At 39.0% G+C, this 18517-nt stretch overlaps 2 protein-coding genes across 3 annotated transcripts in view; one reads left to right on the top strand and one right to left on the bottom strand.

Moving 5' to 3' along the window:
• The window catches only part of BAZ1B (bromodomain adjacent to zinc finger domain 1B), a 79111-nt gene that overhangs the window by 14287 nt on the left and 46307 nt on the right, over positions 1–18517 (bottom strand). For both annotated transcript variants that reach the window (XM_037054753.1, XM_037054754.1), the window contains exons 9-13: positions 17693–17826; positions 14650–14755; positions 13834–13932; positions 6474–6651; positions 4589–4771 (exon numbers count right to left, since the gene is read on the bottom strand). In XM_037054753.1, the coding sequence (XP_036910648.1) occupies positions 4589–4771; positions 6474–6651; positions 13834–13932; positions 14650–14755; positions 17693–17826 (700 nt within the window). The remainder of the gene's footprint in view (positions 1–4588; positions 4772–6473; positions 6652–13833; positions 13933–14649; positions 14756–17692; positions 17827–18517) is intronic.
• LOC118992793 (glyceraldehyde-3-phosphate dehydrogenase-like) lies at positions 8816–10081 on the top strand. The gene is given in 2 exon segments (XM_037054766.1): positions 8816–9590; positions 9593–10081. Coding segments are annotated over 2 exon segments (999 nt in total). The 5' UTR covers positions 8816–8887; the 3' UTR covers positions 9889–10081.

Below are 18517 nucleotides of genomic sequence, written 5' to 3'. Positions count from 1 at the left end.
TCAATAAGAAAACATTACAGATAAAGAAATGGCAAAGAAAGATCACATCTAGAAAGAGACTCTTCTGTATAAAACTGAGTTAAAAACAAAACCCATATAGTATGCAGTAAGCTAGAAATTATGCCTGATGATAAGTGATTTAGCAAAGGAGAATATTAACTATCTAATGCCTTAGACTTCATCTGAAAGGTTACCTGTATGCCATATAACCACTAAAAAGAACGTAAGATGGGAGGGAGGTGGGGAGGGATGGATGGGTGGGTGGGCTGGGAGTAAAAGACAGAAAACTGTACTTGAACAACAATTAAAATAAAATTTAAAAAAAAAGAATGTAAGAAGGCAAGAACTAAATGCTAGTACAATAATGACATGTGTCAAGTCTCTGAGCCTATTATCATGAATAGTTAAACCTTTATCTAACTGAGTCTTAAGTTCTCTGCTGTGCTTACCTCTTCCCCAAAATGATCTTCCTTGTACCACATTATCACCCTTGACCTCAGGAAGAAACTTAGGGGGTACATGACAACTGTGTTCAAATATCTGAGGAGCTTGAGAGAGTAGACTTATTCTGTGTAAATGAGAGGGCAACTGTCAATGACAAGAAGGACATGTTCAACCTTTGCACCCTTCCATGACCTGATTAACTCCAACTCACTCCTCAAAACCCAGCTAACATGCTCTCTCCTCTGGGAAGTTCTCTTTAATTTGCCGCTAGGTATCCCTGGTGAGCTGGTACTGCCCTTCATCATCACTACTTGTTACACTACTATAACTGTCTCTCACACTTAAACTGAGTTCCTTGAGGGCACAGACTTCTAGCTTCAACTCATCATTGTAATCTCTAGACTAAACACAGTGACTGGCAAAAGTAAGCTTTTACCAGTTTTTTATGGAAAAAAAAAGAAGGAAGAAAAGGAGAAATCAAAAATAGGGAAAAATAAGCCACTGGATAATGGCTGGGACCTCTCCCATAATGTAGTGTTTTCAAATTCTTAAATAATGTTGAACAGAAATCGAATACAGAAAAGATACAGAAATAGAGCTGCTAATTATTCTAATAAAGAAAAACCAGGCAGGATGACAAAAGTCAAGAAATTAAGCAAAAATAACAACAAAACACTCATTAGACACAGACAACAGTATGGTGATTACCAGAGGGAAAGGAGGGTAGGAGGAAGTAGAAGAGGTTATAGAGGGATAAATGGTGACGGAAGGAGACTTGACTTAGAGCAGTGAACACAGAATACAGAGATGATGTATTATAGAATTATACAACTGAAATTCATAGAATTTCACTAACCAATATCATCCAAATAAATTCAATTAAAAAATTTCAAGATTAGCCCTGGCTGGTGTGGCTCAGTGGATTGAGCACCGGGCCCAAGAACCATAGGGCTGCCAGTTCAATTCCCAGACAGGGCACCTGCCTGGGTTGCAGGCCAGGTCCCCAGTAGGGGGCGCATGAGAGGCAACCACACATTGATGTTTCCCTTTTTCTCCTTCCCTTTCCCACTCTCTAAAATAAATAAAATCTTTAAAAAATTTAAATGATTAAATGACTAAAAATGTTTTGTTTTGTTTTTTAAAAAGAAAGAGCCCTGGCTGGTGTGGCTCAATGGACTGAGCACTGGCCTGAGAACTGAAAAGCTGCCAGTTTGATTCCTGATCAGGGCACATACCTGGGCTGTGGGCCAGTTCCCTGGTTGGGAGTGTGTGAGAGGCAACCACACATTGATGTTTCTACCCCTCTTTCTCCCTCCCTTCCCTTCTCTAAATATAAGTAAATATATAAACAAGAAAAAAGAAAAACCAGAGACAACATAATGTTCATCAGTATGAAATTAAGATGTTAGAAAAATTAACATCTATATAAACTCAGAGGGAGAGAGGACAGATGCTCAGGACATGATGCTCAGGACATGATGGTAAGTGAAAAACTGTATAACATTATGCTTTCCATTCTGTGAAAGCCCACAAACCCATATTTGTATGTATATAGAAAACATATCAAACTACTGAAGAGCAGTATTACTGGGGAGTGAAATTAGGGTGGGAGTTGTTTTATATGTTATTTACTTCTCACATGTGATTTACTTACAATGAGCATACTACTTTTAAAATTAAAATACAAGAGAATTGTATACCCACATGCAAAAACATGAAGTTGGACTCTATTATCTACAAAAATTAACTCAAAATGGATCAAAGATCTAAACACAAAAGCTAAAACTATAAAATTTGTGGAAGAAAATGGGGAAAAGCTTCATGAAACTGAATTTGACAATGATTTCTTGGATATGACAGCAACAAACGCAGAGGCAACAACAGAAAAAGGTAAGTTGAAAATTAAAATGTAAAACTTTTGTACGTCAGAAGACATTATCAATGGAAAAAAGGCAGAGAACATTTGCAAATCATGTGTCTGATAAAGGACTAATATCTAGAACATATAAAGAACCCACGCAACTCAGTAACAAAAAACTCCAAGCCCAATTAAAAAATAAACAAATGACTACATGGATTATGCCTAAAGAACATAGACAAATGGCCAATAAGCACATGAAAAGATGCTCGACATCACCAATCATTAGGGAAATGCAAATCAAATCCACAAGATACCACTTCATACCCTAGGCTACTATCAAAGAAACAGAGCATAGCCAGTGCTGGCAAAGATGTGGGAAATCTGAACCCTCATGCATCACTGGTAGGAGTGTGAAATGGTCCAACTTCTATGGAAGACATTATGGCAATTCCTTGAGAAATTAAATAGTATTCCTACATGATCCAGCAATTCTACTTCTAGGTCTATACCCCAAAGACCTAAAAGTAGGGACTGAAACAGATGTTTGTACAGCCATGTTCACAGCAGCACTATTCACAATCGCCAAATGTGGAAGTGTCCCAAGGGTCCATCCACAGACAAATAAGCAAAATGAGGTATTACGTACAACAACACATTATTAAGGGTTAAAAAAAGAAGACAATTCTGGCACACACTACAATGTGGATGAACTTTGAAGACATTAAGCCAAGCAAGCCAGTCACAAAAGAATAAATATTCTATGACTCCATTTATATGAAGTACCTATAGACACAACCAAATATATAGACACAGAAAGAAAATGGTTGCCAGGAGTGGGGGTTGGGTACAAAAATGGGCAGTTTAGTCTTTGTAATGAACTCAGTTTTAGTTGGGAAGATGAAAAAGTTCTGGAGATGGATGATGGTGACAGTTGCAGAACAATGTGCATATACTAAAATGACAGAAATATACCACAACAAAATGGTTACAATGTTTAATTGTTATGTATTTTTTACCACAGTTCTTAAAAACTTAAAAACCACTATCACCTTTAAAAAAAATCAGCTCTGAGAAAGAGGAAGGGGGGGGGACATTCTGACCCATTACCCAGCCCTAGAGGCAGAGCTGTGCTCCACAGAACAGCTTGAAAAACAAAAACTTCAGTGAAAGTGACAAAAATGGAACACTAGTTCATAGTGCTTTTGTTAAATAGCGGCTATGAATTAACAGTGGGGGTTGGGAGAATGGGGGACAAAAGCAGGGCCCTCACCATTATAATCTAACAAAGAACTTAATATAAGAGGCTGGAAGCGAAGGAAGATGCGTACCCCCCCCAACTCAGCAGTCCTGAGCCTGGCCCGGTAATATTGCTTGGCATTTCCAACAACACAAGCAAAATTATGATAGTGTAGGAGGTGGGGAGCCCTTGAAAGTCTGTGTATCATCTCCACTCGCTGGGAAAAGGAAAACCTTGAGGCTGTGTATTCACCCCAAGGCCTAGAAGTGGGGAAAGGAGGAGGTCCACAATGCTTAAAGAAAAAGCCCAGAAAACAATTTAGGTTAACTGCCTGCCTCCTATCACATATGCAAAATAAACAAATAGAGTCTAGAGCACGATAAGGATCTGGGCCCTGGCTGGTGTGGCTCAGTGGACTGAGTGCTGGCTTGCCAACCAAAGGGTCGCTGGTGCAATTCCCAGTTAGGACACACACCTGGGTTGCAGGGAAAGTCCCCAATAGGAGGCCCACAAGAGGAAACCACACGCTGATGTTTCTCTCCCTCTCTTTCTCCTTCCTTTACCCTCTCTCTAAAAGTAAATAAATAAAATCATTTTAAAAGATTAAAAAAAGATTCGGGTTAACACACCTACAAATACCTATGTTTGGGTAGCCATGTCTCCCTGGGGAAAAGCTGGCACCACCTTTACCTGTCAATCAATATGGAAACTTCTTCACATCCCACCAACTATGCAAGTCCTCATAACCAAGGACTTGCTCTCTTGCCACTCAGGGGACCCTTGATCACCTGGCCTCTGGCCAGGGACCCTGTGGCTACCCTCTCTCTGGTCACCCTTGCTTTGCTCTCCCATTAGAACTTAGCACCAATAAAGTTTGCCTGCACACTAATAGGCTTGCTGACCTGTAGCTCTTTACTGCGTCAGCAAGAAGAACCAACTTTCTCCTATAACACTTACAGTAGCTAAAAAGCACAGGGTTAGACTAATTTAAAACCAAATCACACTCTTCTAACAGTCATAAAACTACATCTTCATTAACTAGATACCTTTGCTTCCTCTGCCATTTTTTTTTCTTCATCCACCTCTTCAGTCTTTGCTGAATCTTCACTTTGGAGTTTTCTTCTCTTTTGCTTGGGAGCCATGAAGCCTTGGAGAAATTTCTTTATGACACTGGCTTGAAGGGCAATCACACATTCACCAAAATCTTTCAGTTTCTCTAAAGAGACCACCTAAAGGAATTGATTTAAAAATCAGATTGACAGAAAGGTCAAGAGAAAAATGAAACTATCCTTGACTAAATTTAAATCAACCAATGGGTCACTTGGTGACATTAATTTAATGGGCTTCCTCAGTTCACTGGATGGCTTATGCATTTAAAAGTAGCTGACCAGTTCTTTTTCCTCAGTGAAGGGATCCACGAAATACTAAAACTTGGTCTACTTAAGGAAGTTATGCAAATCATTCTTTGGCTCCATAAACTATGTGCAAACTACAGTCTCAAGGCAAAAAAAAAAAAAAAAAAACCTGAGAAAAAAAAATAAAAATTTTCTGAGCAACTGGCTTACAAGTTACCAGCCAGATAATATGCTTTACATACTTGACCTCATCTAAGCCTCACATTTATTTTATGGATGAGGAAACAGAAGCTAAATCACTTTGACCCAAATCATACTCTTAAATACCGAACACTACTTTCTTAGTCATGCAAGATATGTCTATTAAAAAGCACTATTTTATAATCACAAAGAAATAAAGAATGATGAAAACCCAATATTAGTAAGGTATAGTTGGTACAAAGTAGGCAATGGATAAATATTTGCAAAATAAATAAGAGTAAATATAATATTTGAAAATGACAGTCACTGGGTTAGGCAATTCTTCAAAAAAATCATTAAAAGACATAAGGTTCGAATTCTTTTCCATAGGAAATATACCAAGAATTCATAACCAGACTAATTAAAAAGAAAAAAGTAGCACATATAAGATGCATATATAATTTGCTAATTCTAATAGCAAAGAAAATGAAACACAAACTCTTCACAGTGGAAGATTTAAAATCGTATCAACTCCATGGGTTATTTTATACCCTGAAGTGATATAAAGAAATGGAAAATGTTTATAAATTAGGAAAACTGAGGGAAAAGATGTAACTGCTCATAAAAATCACACAATTATACCTGAAACTAACATAATATTGTATGTCAACTATAGTTGAAAAATTTTTTTGATGATACAATAGTACACATGCAATAATGCATTTAAATAAATTAAAAAGACCCACAAATACTGTTTGGAGTTAATATGGACTTTATTATTTAAAATCAGTAAAAAACATTTTACAATAGTAATTGACGGAAAATAGTCTCCAATCTCTCCAACTTTGACGCCTAAACCTAAAGTGGAATGTTGGGTCTCTTGAACTGCTTCACCTATAGCACTTATGGGTCCTACTGACCAGTAAATGAGAGGACTATAAAGAAGCTCTGAAAGGTACCCATTTAACAGCATGACTGTTGCTTTAATATAAGCATAATGCTTCTGAGCTAACCTGGTATAATGACAGAATGAATGAAAGTAGAGTACACAGAAACATTTCAGACCTTAAAGCACAGATACCACATGTGAATAAACATGTTAAATAATGTCATAGGACTATGGCTCCAGGACCTGTTTTCATTCAACTTAATAAAAAACCTCTTTTTGAACAAAGGCTCTGACCCAATTATTAGATTTTTCTGGATACCAGTGAAAGATGACAAAGTAAAAATACCATATGTGTATAGAGAAGTTTTAAGTTACACACATCTTTCAAGATAAACCAAAATATGAGTTCCGGGACCATCACGGGGAATCAAGAACACTATCAGGGAACAATTCCAAATTGGGTTTTCATGAGTAACAGATTTCAGAGGGTGTTTTCTAGGTTCTTACCCGAGCTTCAAATTCTGATGTTTCTTCTACATAACCAAGACCCCCCTTTTGTAACCTTGTTGCAACTTCAATAAGATCACTTCGAAGAAAGTTTAAAAGCTCCTGGTTGCCATCACAGGATTTTAGGCCCAAATTTGGTTTCCGGGCCAGATGAATAGAATGAATAATGTCTTGGTACCTAGAAAGTTGGGATGAGTGGGAAGGGAAAAAATACAAAAACTTTTGAAGATGGTCCATAAATTTCAATCACTTGAATAATGTCTTATTTCTGTAAGATATATTTAGATTTTTAAAATCTCTCCTTGGTAATTTTTAACAAATGTTTCTTAATGTTTCTTGCAAGAATTTTCAAATTTCTCTTATTTTTGAAAGATTTTATTTTTTTAGAGAGAAAAGAGCGGGGGGGGGGGGGGAAGAAAGATATACACGATCAGTTGCTTCTCACACATACCCCAACCAAGGACAAACCAAGCATGTGCCTGACTGGGAATTGAACTGGTGACCTTTAGCTTTGCAAGGACAATGCTCAACCAAGTAAGCCATTCTGGCTTCGTTTTATTTATTTATTTTTAAATACATATTTGATTGATTATACCATTACAGTTGTTCTGTTCCCCCCTTCATTCCCCTCCACCTTGCACACCCCCTACCCCACCATTCCCTTCCTTTGGCTTATGACGTGTCTCAAGTTCTTTAGATTCTATATTTCCCATACTATTCTTGCCCTCCCTCATCTATTTTTTACCTACCATCTATGCTTATTCTCTGTACCTTCTCCCCCCTTCTCCTCCTCTCCCCTGTTGCTAACCCTCCATGTGTTCTTCATTTCTATGGTTCCTCTCCTGATCTAGCTGTCCTTGGTTTCCTTGTTTTAGGTGTGATTGTTAATAACTGTGAGTTTGCTGTCCTTTCACTGTTCATATTTTTCATTTTCTTTTTCTTAGATAAGTCCCTTTAACATTTCATGTAATAGGGGCTTGGTGATGATGAACTCCTTGAATTTGATCTTTTCTGAGAAGTACTTTATCTGCCCTTCCATTCTAAATGAAAGCTTTGCTGGATAGAGTAATCTTGGATGTAGGTCTTTGGATCTCATGACTTGGAATACTTCCTTCCAGCTCCTTGCCTGTAAAGTCTCTTTTGAGAAATCAGCTGACAGTCTGATGGGAACTCCTTTGTAGGTGACTGTCCCCTTATCTCTTGCTGCTTCTAGAATTCTCTCCTTCATTTTAATCTTGGCTAATGTAATGATGATGTACCTTGGTGTGTTCCTTCTTGGGTCCACCTTCCTTGGGACTCTCTGAGCTTCCTGGATTTCCTGGAAGTCTATTTCCTTTGCCAGATTGGGAAAGTTCTCCTTTATTATTTATTCAAATAAGTTTTCCACTAGTTGCTGTTTCTCTTCCCCTTCTGGTACCCCTATAATCCGGATGTTGGAACGTTTAAAGATGTCCTGGAGGTTCCTAAGCCTCTCCTCATTGTTTGGAATTCTTTAACTTCACTTTTTTCTGTTTGGTCATTTCTTCCTTCCTTCTGGTCCACCCCCTTGATTTGAGTCCCAGTTTCCTTTCCATCACTATTGATCTCCTGTGCGTTTCCCTTCATTTCAATTAGTTTAGCCTTCATATGTTCCTCTAATTTGTGGCTATAATCAACCAGTTCTGTGAACATCCTGATCACCAGTGTTTTGAATTGTGCATCTGCAAGGTTGGCTATTTCTTTTTCGCTTAGAGTTATCGGCTCTGGGACTTTGAGTTCTTCTTGAGCCATGTCTTGGACTGCTCGTGCCTGTTACATACGAGGAGCGGAGCCCTAGGTGTTTACCAGGACCAGGCCACTCAGTCGCTGGGTTGTGATGCGTTATGTGGGGGCGGGGTCAAAGGAAAGCAATGGCGGTCCCCTCTGCTACCTCCCACCGCTGTGAATGTGCACCTGGGGCAGCCTGCTGCCTCGCCGCTGGGGTCTGCTTGGTCCGTCTCACTGCTCACTCCTCTGCTGGTTTATCTGCGTGTGCCGTGTGACCGCAGCCAGACTGCAGCCAGTCCACCGCCCTGCGCCCTCACTGGGTCTGCCCGATGCAGGGCTGCCTGGGTGCCTGGGGTCCGGGGATCTTTCCTGCCCCACCCTGCTCTGCTGCTGGCTCTGCCCCTCTTACCCGTCCCGTAGAATGGTTCGTTGTTGTTGGACTTCCGTATAGTTCAATTTTCTGTTCTTTGGCTGTGTCTTTGTTCTCCAAACCTTTGCTGTATTCAAACTTGGTTGTGGGAGAAGCCAGTGTTTCCACCTACGCCTCCATCTTGGCGGAAGTCCTGGCTTCATTTTAAAAACAACCTTATTTTGGCTCTCTGCTCCTCCTGTACAACAGACAGCTGCGTCTTCCTGCGCACTGCCAGAAGCCTCAACCCTGAGACACGATGGTGAAGATCGGAGTGCACGGATTTGGCCGTATTGGGCGCCTGGTCACCAGGGCTGCCTTTTACTCTGGCAAAGTGGATGTTGTCCCCATCAATGACCCTTTCATTGACCTCACTTACATGGTCCACATGTTCCAGTATGATTCTACTCATGGCAAGTTCAAAGGCACAGTCAAGGCTGAGAACGGGAAGCTTGTCATCAATGGAAAGTCCATCTTCATCTTCCAAGAGCGAGATCCCGCCAACATCACATGGGGTGATGCTGCTGCTGAATATGTTGTGGAGTCCACTGGTGTCTTCACCACCATGGAGAAGGCTGGGGCTCACTTGAAGGGTGGAGCCAAGAGGGTCATCATCTCTGCTCCTTCTGCAGATGCCCCCATGTTTGTGATGGGTGTGAACCAGGACAAGTATGACAACTCCATGAAGATTGTCAGCAATGCCTCCTGCACCACCAACTGCTTGGCCCCCCTGGCCAAGGTCATCCATGACAACTTTGGCATCGTGGAAGGATTCATGACCACAGTCCACACCATCATTGCCACCCAGAAGACAGTGGATGGGCCCTCTGGTAAGCTGTGGCGTGATGGCCGAGGGGCTGCCCAGAACATCATCCCTGCTTCCATTGTTGCTGCCAAGGCTGTGGGCAAGGTCATTCCTGAGCTGAATGGGAAGCTCACTGGCATGGCCTTCCGTGTTCCCACCCCAATGTGTCAGTTGTGGATCTGACCTGCCACCTGGAGAAAGCTGCCAAATACGATGACATCAAGAAGGTAGTGAAGCAAGTATCCAAGGGCCCCCTCAAGGGCATCCTGGGCTATACTGAGGACCAGGTCGTCTCCTGCGACTTAAACAGTGACACCTACTCCTCTACCTTCGATGCTGGGGCTGGCATTGCCCTCAATGACCACTTTGTCAAGCTCATTTCCTGGTATGACAATGAATTTGGCTACAGCAACAGGGTGGTGGACCTTGTGGTCCACATGGCCTCCAAGGAGTAAGAGCCTCATGGACCACCAGCCCCAGCGACAAGAAGAGACCCTCAGCTGCTGGGGAGTCCTTGCCCCAAATTGATCCCCCAACACGCTGAGAATCTCCTGACCTCCAGTTTCCATCCTAGAGCCCCTGAAGAGGGGAGGGGCTAAGGGAGTCCTGCCTTGTCACGCACCATCAATAAAGTTCACTGCACCCAGCCAAAAAAAAAAAAAACAAAAACAAAAAACTTATTTTATCTTGTATTTGATAAATTCCAATATATGAAGTGGGTTGCTTTTCCTAGCTCTTATTCATGGTACCTAGTTTGTATAACTTTAAACTTTTTCTTTTTTACTATGGGTTTCTTAGAATTTTACCTACAGCAATTCATTGAGGCCTGGTTTGATGCTGTGCTCCTCCAAGAGAGAATGTGCATTTGCTTATGTCAGTTGCCAGGAGCTGCTACCAACCCAAGACAATTTTAAATTATCTGCCTGAAATTCTTCATAACACAAAAGACAAATGATTTCAACTGAAAATCTACATACTTTCACATTCGTTCTTAAAGTAAAGGTTAACCATCTGAGGTCCCAGCAAGAATGACTCCAATAAGACACTCTGTCCTGAATGGGACCTAAGCTTCACTGTTAGCTTCCCATACCAAAATGAAAACTAAAACGCAAGTCATCTAAGTTGAGTACTAAGTTCCCTATTCTTTCTCAATAATAAGGGTTTTTAATGTTATTTTTTATTTTTAAAAAGATCTTATTTATTTTTTTAGACAAGAGAGGAAGGGATGGAGAAAGAGGGAGAGAAACACTGATGTGTGGTCCCTCTCACACACCCCCTGCTGGGGACCTAGCCTGCAACCCAGATGTGCCCTGATTGGGAATCGAACCAGAGACCCTTTGTTTCATAGACTGATGCTCAATCCACTGAGCCACACAGTCAGGGCAGGTTTTTGATATTATTTTCTTCTACATACAACTTCAATGCATTCCCATGTTTTCTTATAAAGGAGTCTTTCCATATACAACATAATTTCCATTTTCTTCTTTAAGTGTTCCTAAATATATTTAACTTACTACCAGTTAAGATCTTTTTAATCACCTTTAAAGAATTTATTTCTAATTTTTTATTGCAATCTGAACAGAGAATGTATACTGAAGCTTTTTGAATTTTTTGAGATTGTTTCTTTGGCTATGTGTATGACCAATTTTTATAAAAGTTAAATGGATGTGACCAAAAACTTACTTCTTTGTGTTTCCAACTGGCCTAATATTCTTTTGTACAGTTAAATTTTTTAACTGAGCTTTAACAACTGACTGCAAACCCTTTAATTTAGATCCTTCATTGCTTTACACATTTTCTCATATAAAGCATTTTTTTTTAAGATTTTATTTATTTACTTTTAGAGACAGGGAAAGGTAGAAAGAGAGAGAAAGAGCCCTGGCTGGTGTGGCTTAGTGAACTGACTACAGGCCTGTGAACCAAAGGGTCGCTGGTTCGATTCCCAGTCAGGGCACATAACTGGGTTGTGGGCCAGGTCCCCAGTATGGGGCACACCAAAGGCAACCAGCAACCATACACTAATGTTTCTCTCCCTCTCTTTCTCCTTCCCTTCCCCTCTCTCTAAAAATAAGTAAGTAAAATCTTAAAAAAAAAAGGAGGGAGGGAGAGAAACATCAGTGTGTGGTTGCCTCTCGCACACTCCCTACTGGGAATCTGGCCTGCAACCCAGGCATGTGTCCTGACTGGGAATCAAACTGGCGATCCTTTGGTTTGCAGGCTGGTGCTCAATCCACTGAGTCACACCAGCCAGGACTAAAAAGCATTTTTAAAAATAAATTTGAACCTAAAATGGTTTGTGACTTATTGTCCTATCCCCTTGGCCATCCCCAGAAGAAGCAACTCAACCACCAACAAGAGAACAAATAGATAAATTGGGGCAGATTCACAAACACTGCAGTCATGGAATAGTAGAAAGAAAAATACAGTTCAGTTATTTTAAAAAATGGATGGCTCTTTACTGTCAAGTAAAGAGCAGCTAAGTCCTGAAAACTAATCTATACTACTTGAGAGCTATTAAAATGTTCAAAACCAAGTAGAACAAAACACGGTAGATATTTTTCTAATGTTCAACAATACCAAATACGTGTGTGTAGTTTTCTTTTTAACTATTACAATTTGTAATCTTTTACTGGAAGGACTTCATCTATCCATATTTTCATATTAATGAATGGAAGAAGTCCTTTCAATCCTATGCATGTACCTACTACCTACCTACCTACCTATTTATTTATTTATTTATGTTTAGAGGGGAAGGGAAGGCGAGAAGGAGAGAAATATCAATGTATGGTTGCCTCTCATGAGTCCCCTGCTGGGAACTGGCCTGCAACCCAGGCATGTGCCCTGACTGGGAATCGAACCCCAATTGTGTGGTTTGAAGGCCCGAGCTCAATCCACTGATTGTGTGGTTTGAAGGCCCGAGCTCAATCCACTGAGCTGCACCAGCCAGGGCCAAATATTTTATTTATTTGTTTATCTGTTTATTCATTCATTCATCCATTCATTCATTCATTCATTCATTCAAGTATATAGTATGGTATGGTGGTGGTTGGTACCACACACTTTTTAAATTTTATTTATTTATTTTTCAGAGAGAGGGGAGAGAGAGGGAGAGAAACATAAACTGGTTGCCTCTTGCATACCCTCAACTGGGAACCTGGCCCACAACCCAAGAATGTGTGCCAACCCTGGAATCAAACCTGTGACCCTCAGGTTCTCAGGATGGTGCTCGATCCATTGAACCACACCAGCCTGGACGCAAATATTTTAAACAGAAAAAAACATCATAGAAATATATATTTCTGTGGTTCTATGTATGACAAATTTCCCTTATCTGTTCTTAATTTTCCTTGTCGCAATGATATTAATACGGCATGATTCTGATAAATATTAATTAATTTTTCACATTAAGGAGTGGGCTAAAACCAATGATGATGTACCCATAAAAGTCTGGCAAAATTGCAGAGCAGGTACTAAGTAGTATTTTTCTTTTCTCTTCAATCAAATCTAAATTCAACCATGAAAGTATATAGTCAGAAATTAAAAGTTCTTTAAGCCAAAACTTTGCCCTGGCTTTGATAGAAACAATGTCTAAGAGCAGAAAGGACACTAGCAAACCTAGATAGAGTCGATGCGAATTTTGTAGACAGAATGTTTTTTATTTGGAGTTTCGGTATTTTTTTCTCTTTTGGAGATATAATTCACATAACATTAAACTCTCCATTTTAAAGCATTCATTTTCAGTGGTTTTGTGTTGTGAAATCATCAAAACTACCAAATTCTAACACACTTTCATCACCTATACCTGTTAACGGTCACTCCTAATTCTCCCCATCTCCTAATCCCTGGGACCACTAATCTACTTTCTATCTATGGATTTGCCTGTTCTAGATGTCTCATATCAATGGAATCATGCAATATATAACCTTTTATATCTAGCTTCTCTGATCCAGCATGTTTTCTAGGTTCATCCACATTGTTGGGATATATCAGTACTTTGTCCCTTTTTATGGCTGAGTTTATGGATATATAAACTGCATCTATTCATTAACTTTTAGGTTGTTTTCATTTGTGACTACTCTGAATACTGACAGAATACTTCTGATTACCAACTGATGTGGAACTGCATGTGCAAGGCTACCTAACTGCAAGGGGCTCTCGGTGTGGTACATGGCATACATTATTCAATGACTAATTCTGCTGCTCTGCATATACATGGTTTAAGAAAATATTTTTCCAAGTAAGTATGATGTGCCAAGAATATGCCACACAAAAGGGATATAAAATTACAGACATTCATAAAAAGTTAATTGTTTTTATGGATAAACAGAAACACCTAAGACCTTTATAATATCTAATGCTAAAGAGAAGTAAGATGTGAGGAACAAGATGAAAATCCTTACCTCTTCTCTAGTCTCTCTTTAAGCTGACTTTCTCTTATTCCCTGAGGGTGAAGGCAACTTAGCAACTCATCCAGTTCCCTCTGACTATCACATAAAAACCTGTAGGGACAAAAGAGACCTGAATAATTGAGTGGAGGGAAAAAAGTCAACCATTAAGAAAGGGATCTAAGGTTGGGAGAGCAAAATTATAAACTTCCTCAGAGGGAGAACTAATTTATTATTTCTATGTCTAATGTTAACTATATCCTTGAACTTTGGAGCTAATGTTTCCTACTAAAATATAAAGAGACAAACTGCATAAAGTTAATAGACACATTTGTCCACACATCTTCAAAGAGTGAACTTATCAAAAAATAAAAGATAAACCATCATTAAACCAAAGGTGATCACAGCTAAAGCAGTTAATGTAATCACAAAGTAACTGCCCTTTCAAAACCTAGCTCTCCTGCTAAAAGCACAATCAACACAAAAGATTAATGGCTATGCATACAATTTTTAATTTTTTAATTAATAAAGATAAAAATCCTAAATACTTCTATTTGCAAACAGACTGAAAAACATTTCCAATGATATGTGGTATCTATCACATACAAGGTTATATCACAGGTGAAAAATTATAATTCCAACCCTTAGAATAAACAAGTATTTATCAATGTCAAGTCTGCTTTTAAAGCAATGAGTTTACCTACCTAAGAAATCAAAGTCGCACACAATGATCTCAATAGATAATCAGTAACTCACTGGTGTTAATATATTAAATAATCTTTTAACATTAAAAGTAAAAAGAAAGAGCAGCCAGATGAACGCTCATATTACCACAGATTCTGTCCTTGTTTAGGTGTGGTGGTCTCTACGGCAGTTTCTGTTGCTGGTCCGTGTTGTGTATTCATGCTTGTATTTTTGCCTAGGTTTGCTTTCTTACCTAAGAAAAATTAATACATTAGGTTGAATATAGTAAATATCCAATTCCTAGTTTCAAAACTAAGCAGTGCACAGTGCCAAAACTAACAACTAATAACACAGAGCTGCCTATTAAAATCCATCCACACGTACAATAGATGCTAACTTCTCCTAAATATCTGACATTTAGCACATTATCTGAGATTATCTGTTCTCTATACAGGTGAACAGCTATACAGTTCAAATTTTAAGAGTTTAGCAATTTAACATGGAGAGAAATACCTAAATAACTTTTTATAAAAGCCAGTAATTTACTCCAATGTTAACCCAAAGACATCTATCTATGGTGAAGGAAAATCAATTGACATATATCAACTACTAAAAACGTACCCCTGGAAGCTTCAAATGTCAGGTATGATTAACTTTTTTGTAAACCAAATCTTATATACTAATATATGATGTTAGTACAGATAAAAGAGTTTAAGCCAATATTTGAAGCCTTACCTCATACTACAATTGGTTTGTTCCCCTGCTCCCATTCTTTCCCCTGAAATACTAACACAATCTTTTTTTTTTTTCAGTCTTTTCAGTCAGGTAATTTTGGAGAGACCCTGACATGCTGGGACTAGAAAATGTGAAGAAAGCAACAACATCCACAAGGATGTAACGGAAGTGAAGGGACTTGGATGCCAACATTCTCTCAGGAAGCTCTAACTGTGTAGGCCCGATTTCTAGGGACAGCCACTAAGCTTTGGAAACAGCCATGGTCTCACAGCCCACTGGAATCTCTCATGCCTGAAGATACTGACTTCACATTTATTACTCTCAAACATAACTGCTTTCACCCAGGTATTCACAGTCCACCAGAACTGTATTTTTCTACTATGTATTGCAGATCTAATACTTAATATAATTTAACAGAAAAATGTCTTACATTTGAAGTTTGGGACTATGTATTATTTCCTTATTATCAACTTTGTGAGTTTATTTTAATTATTTTATTTATTTATCTTTAGAGGGCAAGGAAAGGAGAGAGGGAGAGAAATATCAATGCACCGCTGCCTCTCGTGTGTCCCCTGCTGGGAACTGGCCTGCAACCCAGGCATGTGCCCTGACTAGGAACCGAACTGCAATCCTTTAGTTCACAGGCCTGCACTCAATCCACTGAGCTACACCAGCCAGGGCTCAACTTTGTGAGTTTAAGGTTTAGGTTTTAAGTTTATCTAAAATGAAGAAAAACTACTTTTTTAAAAAATATTTTATTTTTATTTATATTTTAGAGAGAGAGGAAGGGAAGGAAAGAAACATCAATATGTGGTTGCCTCTTATATGCCCCCAAGTAGGGACTTGGCCTACAACCGAGGCATGTGCCCTAACCGGGAATTGAACCAGTGACACTTTGGTTCGCAGCCCATGCTCAATCCACTGAGCTATGCCAAATAGGGCTTGAAAAACTACTTTTTAAAAAAACTGAAGCCTTCTTTCCCCCCAAACATAATCTATTATTTGAGAAGCAAATTTTATTAGATTATAGAAAGTCGAAATAGAAGGAAGCTTGTTGATCACCTACCCAATGGTTCAATAGTAAGTCGTGTTGCCTACCAGGGACATTTGGCAATGTCTAGACACATACTTAGTTGTCACCATTGGCATCTACGGGGCAGATAACCAAGGATGCTGCTAAATATCCTACAATGCATAAAACAACACCCTGATCCCCTGTCACTACAAAGAATTCTGACTTAAAATATCAATAAAGCTGAGATTGAGAAAGCTTGATCTAAGCTAACCATCTGAATTTTTTTAATTAGTAAAAATTTTTAATTTCTTCCTTGAAATATTATATGGTTGACACTTGAACAACACAAAGATGAGGGGCACAGACCCCTGGGCAATTGAAAATCCATGTATAACTTTTTAAAAAATTGTTGTTCAATTATAGTGGTCCCACATCTTTCCCCATTGCTCTCCCCTGCCCCCCAAAATCCATATATAATTTTGTCTTCCCCCAAACTTGACTCCCTTCAGTATCCATGAGGGATTGATCCCAGGATGCACCCCCACCAGCTGATACCAAAATCTGCAGAGGCTGAAATTCCCTATATAAGATGGGGTAGATCAATGTGTAAAGTTGGTTCTCCACATCCATCAACCCCAAACCGCAGAGGAAAAACAGTGCAGGTATTTACTGAAAAATAATCTGCATATTTAAGTGGACCTGTGCAGTTCAAACCTGTGTTGTTCAAAGGTCAACTATATTCCCTCTCAACAAATATATACATTTACATATTTATATATTTAGAAAAGTACACTTCTGTATTTACTTTGCCAACTGAACATACCCACATAACCAGAACCCAGATGAAGAAAAAGAACATTATCAGACCCCCTTCATGACCCCTCTCCCTCAGTTATTTTTAGTTAGATAATCCTTGTTTCTCCTCACTAGAATTTTAGTTAAATTATCAAACTTTTAGTTCAAAACTTTACATGTTTTGTTTGCTACCTTATATTGCAACACATGAAAAAATTGGAAGGCACATAAATGATGATCCATAAATATTAAATAGATGAATTTTTAAACTGGAGAGAAGACACAGCCTTTTTTGGCCCCCTTATCTCAATTCTAACCCTTGAGGTACCTACAAAGAGGTTTCTAAGGAACAAAGTTTGAAAACTATGCATGCAAAATCTAATGCCCAAACAACTATCATAGTCATATAGATTTTATACACGTAGTTTTCAAGCTCTATCTTTTCACACAATGCCTAGAATAAATTTGGTACTCATCTGTTAGTTTCCTCCCTCCTTTCTGTGCATTTCACATCCCCCTACCCAACTCAAATACATCTACCTAAGAAGGCAACAAAGAAATTTTACAGATGGAAAAGGTGACAGAGGACAGACAGCCCTTAATGTTTACCCTACTTGAGCAAGGTAAAATAACAGATATACATACTACGGGGACAGTAATCCTCATCAAGAGAGTCAGCATGCTCTTTGCGGTGATGGTTGAATCGGTAGTCAATGCTGTCATGGACCCAGCCTTTTTCAATGAACAATCCTGGAACTTCATCTGAGAAGAGCCAGTATCTACAAATCACAACCACATACGATAGATCATGAGCACAATTATAGAATATTACTAAACATTCAGAAATATAAAAATTATGAAACAAAAAATCCCAAACTTTTTAGAATTTAAGACTTGTCTAACATGTATAATTTTTATAACTTCTAATATGTCTTGACTTTAGATTCCATACAATGTATGTATTTAAAATATAGTACCACTTTTTTGGCAGCTCTCTCTACAGAGCACATATTTCCCTACTCACTTCCTGCAGGCATATTTTCCTTGCCTCTCTCTCCTAAACTCTAAGGCCAAAGGCCTCTGTAATGTGTTTCCTGAGCCAGTTCTTCCACAGTTCACTTCTTCTACCTCTGTGACTTTCTAAATAAACTTTCTCTTATAATTTGAATGAAGAAACAAATAAAATCCCATTTTTATGTTTTTAAAGGTATTATTTATTTTTAGAAAGGGGAAGGGAGGAAAACATCAATGTGTGGTTGCCTCTCACATGCCCTCAACGGGGGACCTAGCCCATTACCCAGGCATGTGCCCTGACTGGGGAATCAAACCAGTGACCCTTCAGTTTGCAGGCCAGAGCTCAATCCACTGAAGCCACACCAGCCAGGGCCTATAATACCATTTTCAAAGACCTCTACACCTATCACCGTAATTTTATTTGTGGTATTTTAAGACCAGGGACACGTCTTACTT

Source organism: Sturnira hondurensis, unplaced genomic scaffold, assembly GCF_014824575.4.
Source record: "Sturnira hondurensis isolate 20B ecotype Veracruz unplaced genomic scaffold, ASM1482457v3 Scaffold0008380, whole genome shotgun sequence".
Taxonomy (NCBI): domain Eukaryota; kingdom Metazoa; phylum Chordata; class Mammalia; order Chiroptera; family Phyllostomidae; genus Sturnira; species Sturnira hondurensis.
This window is presented reverse-complemented; position numbering and strand designations above follow the sequence as displayed.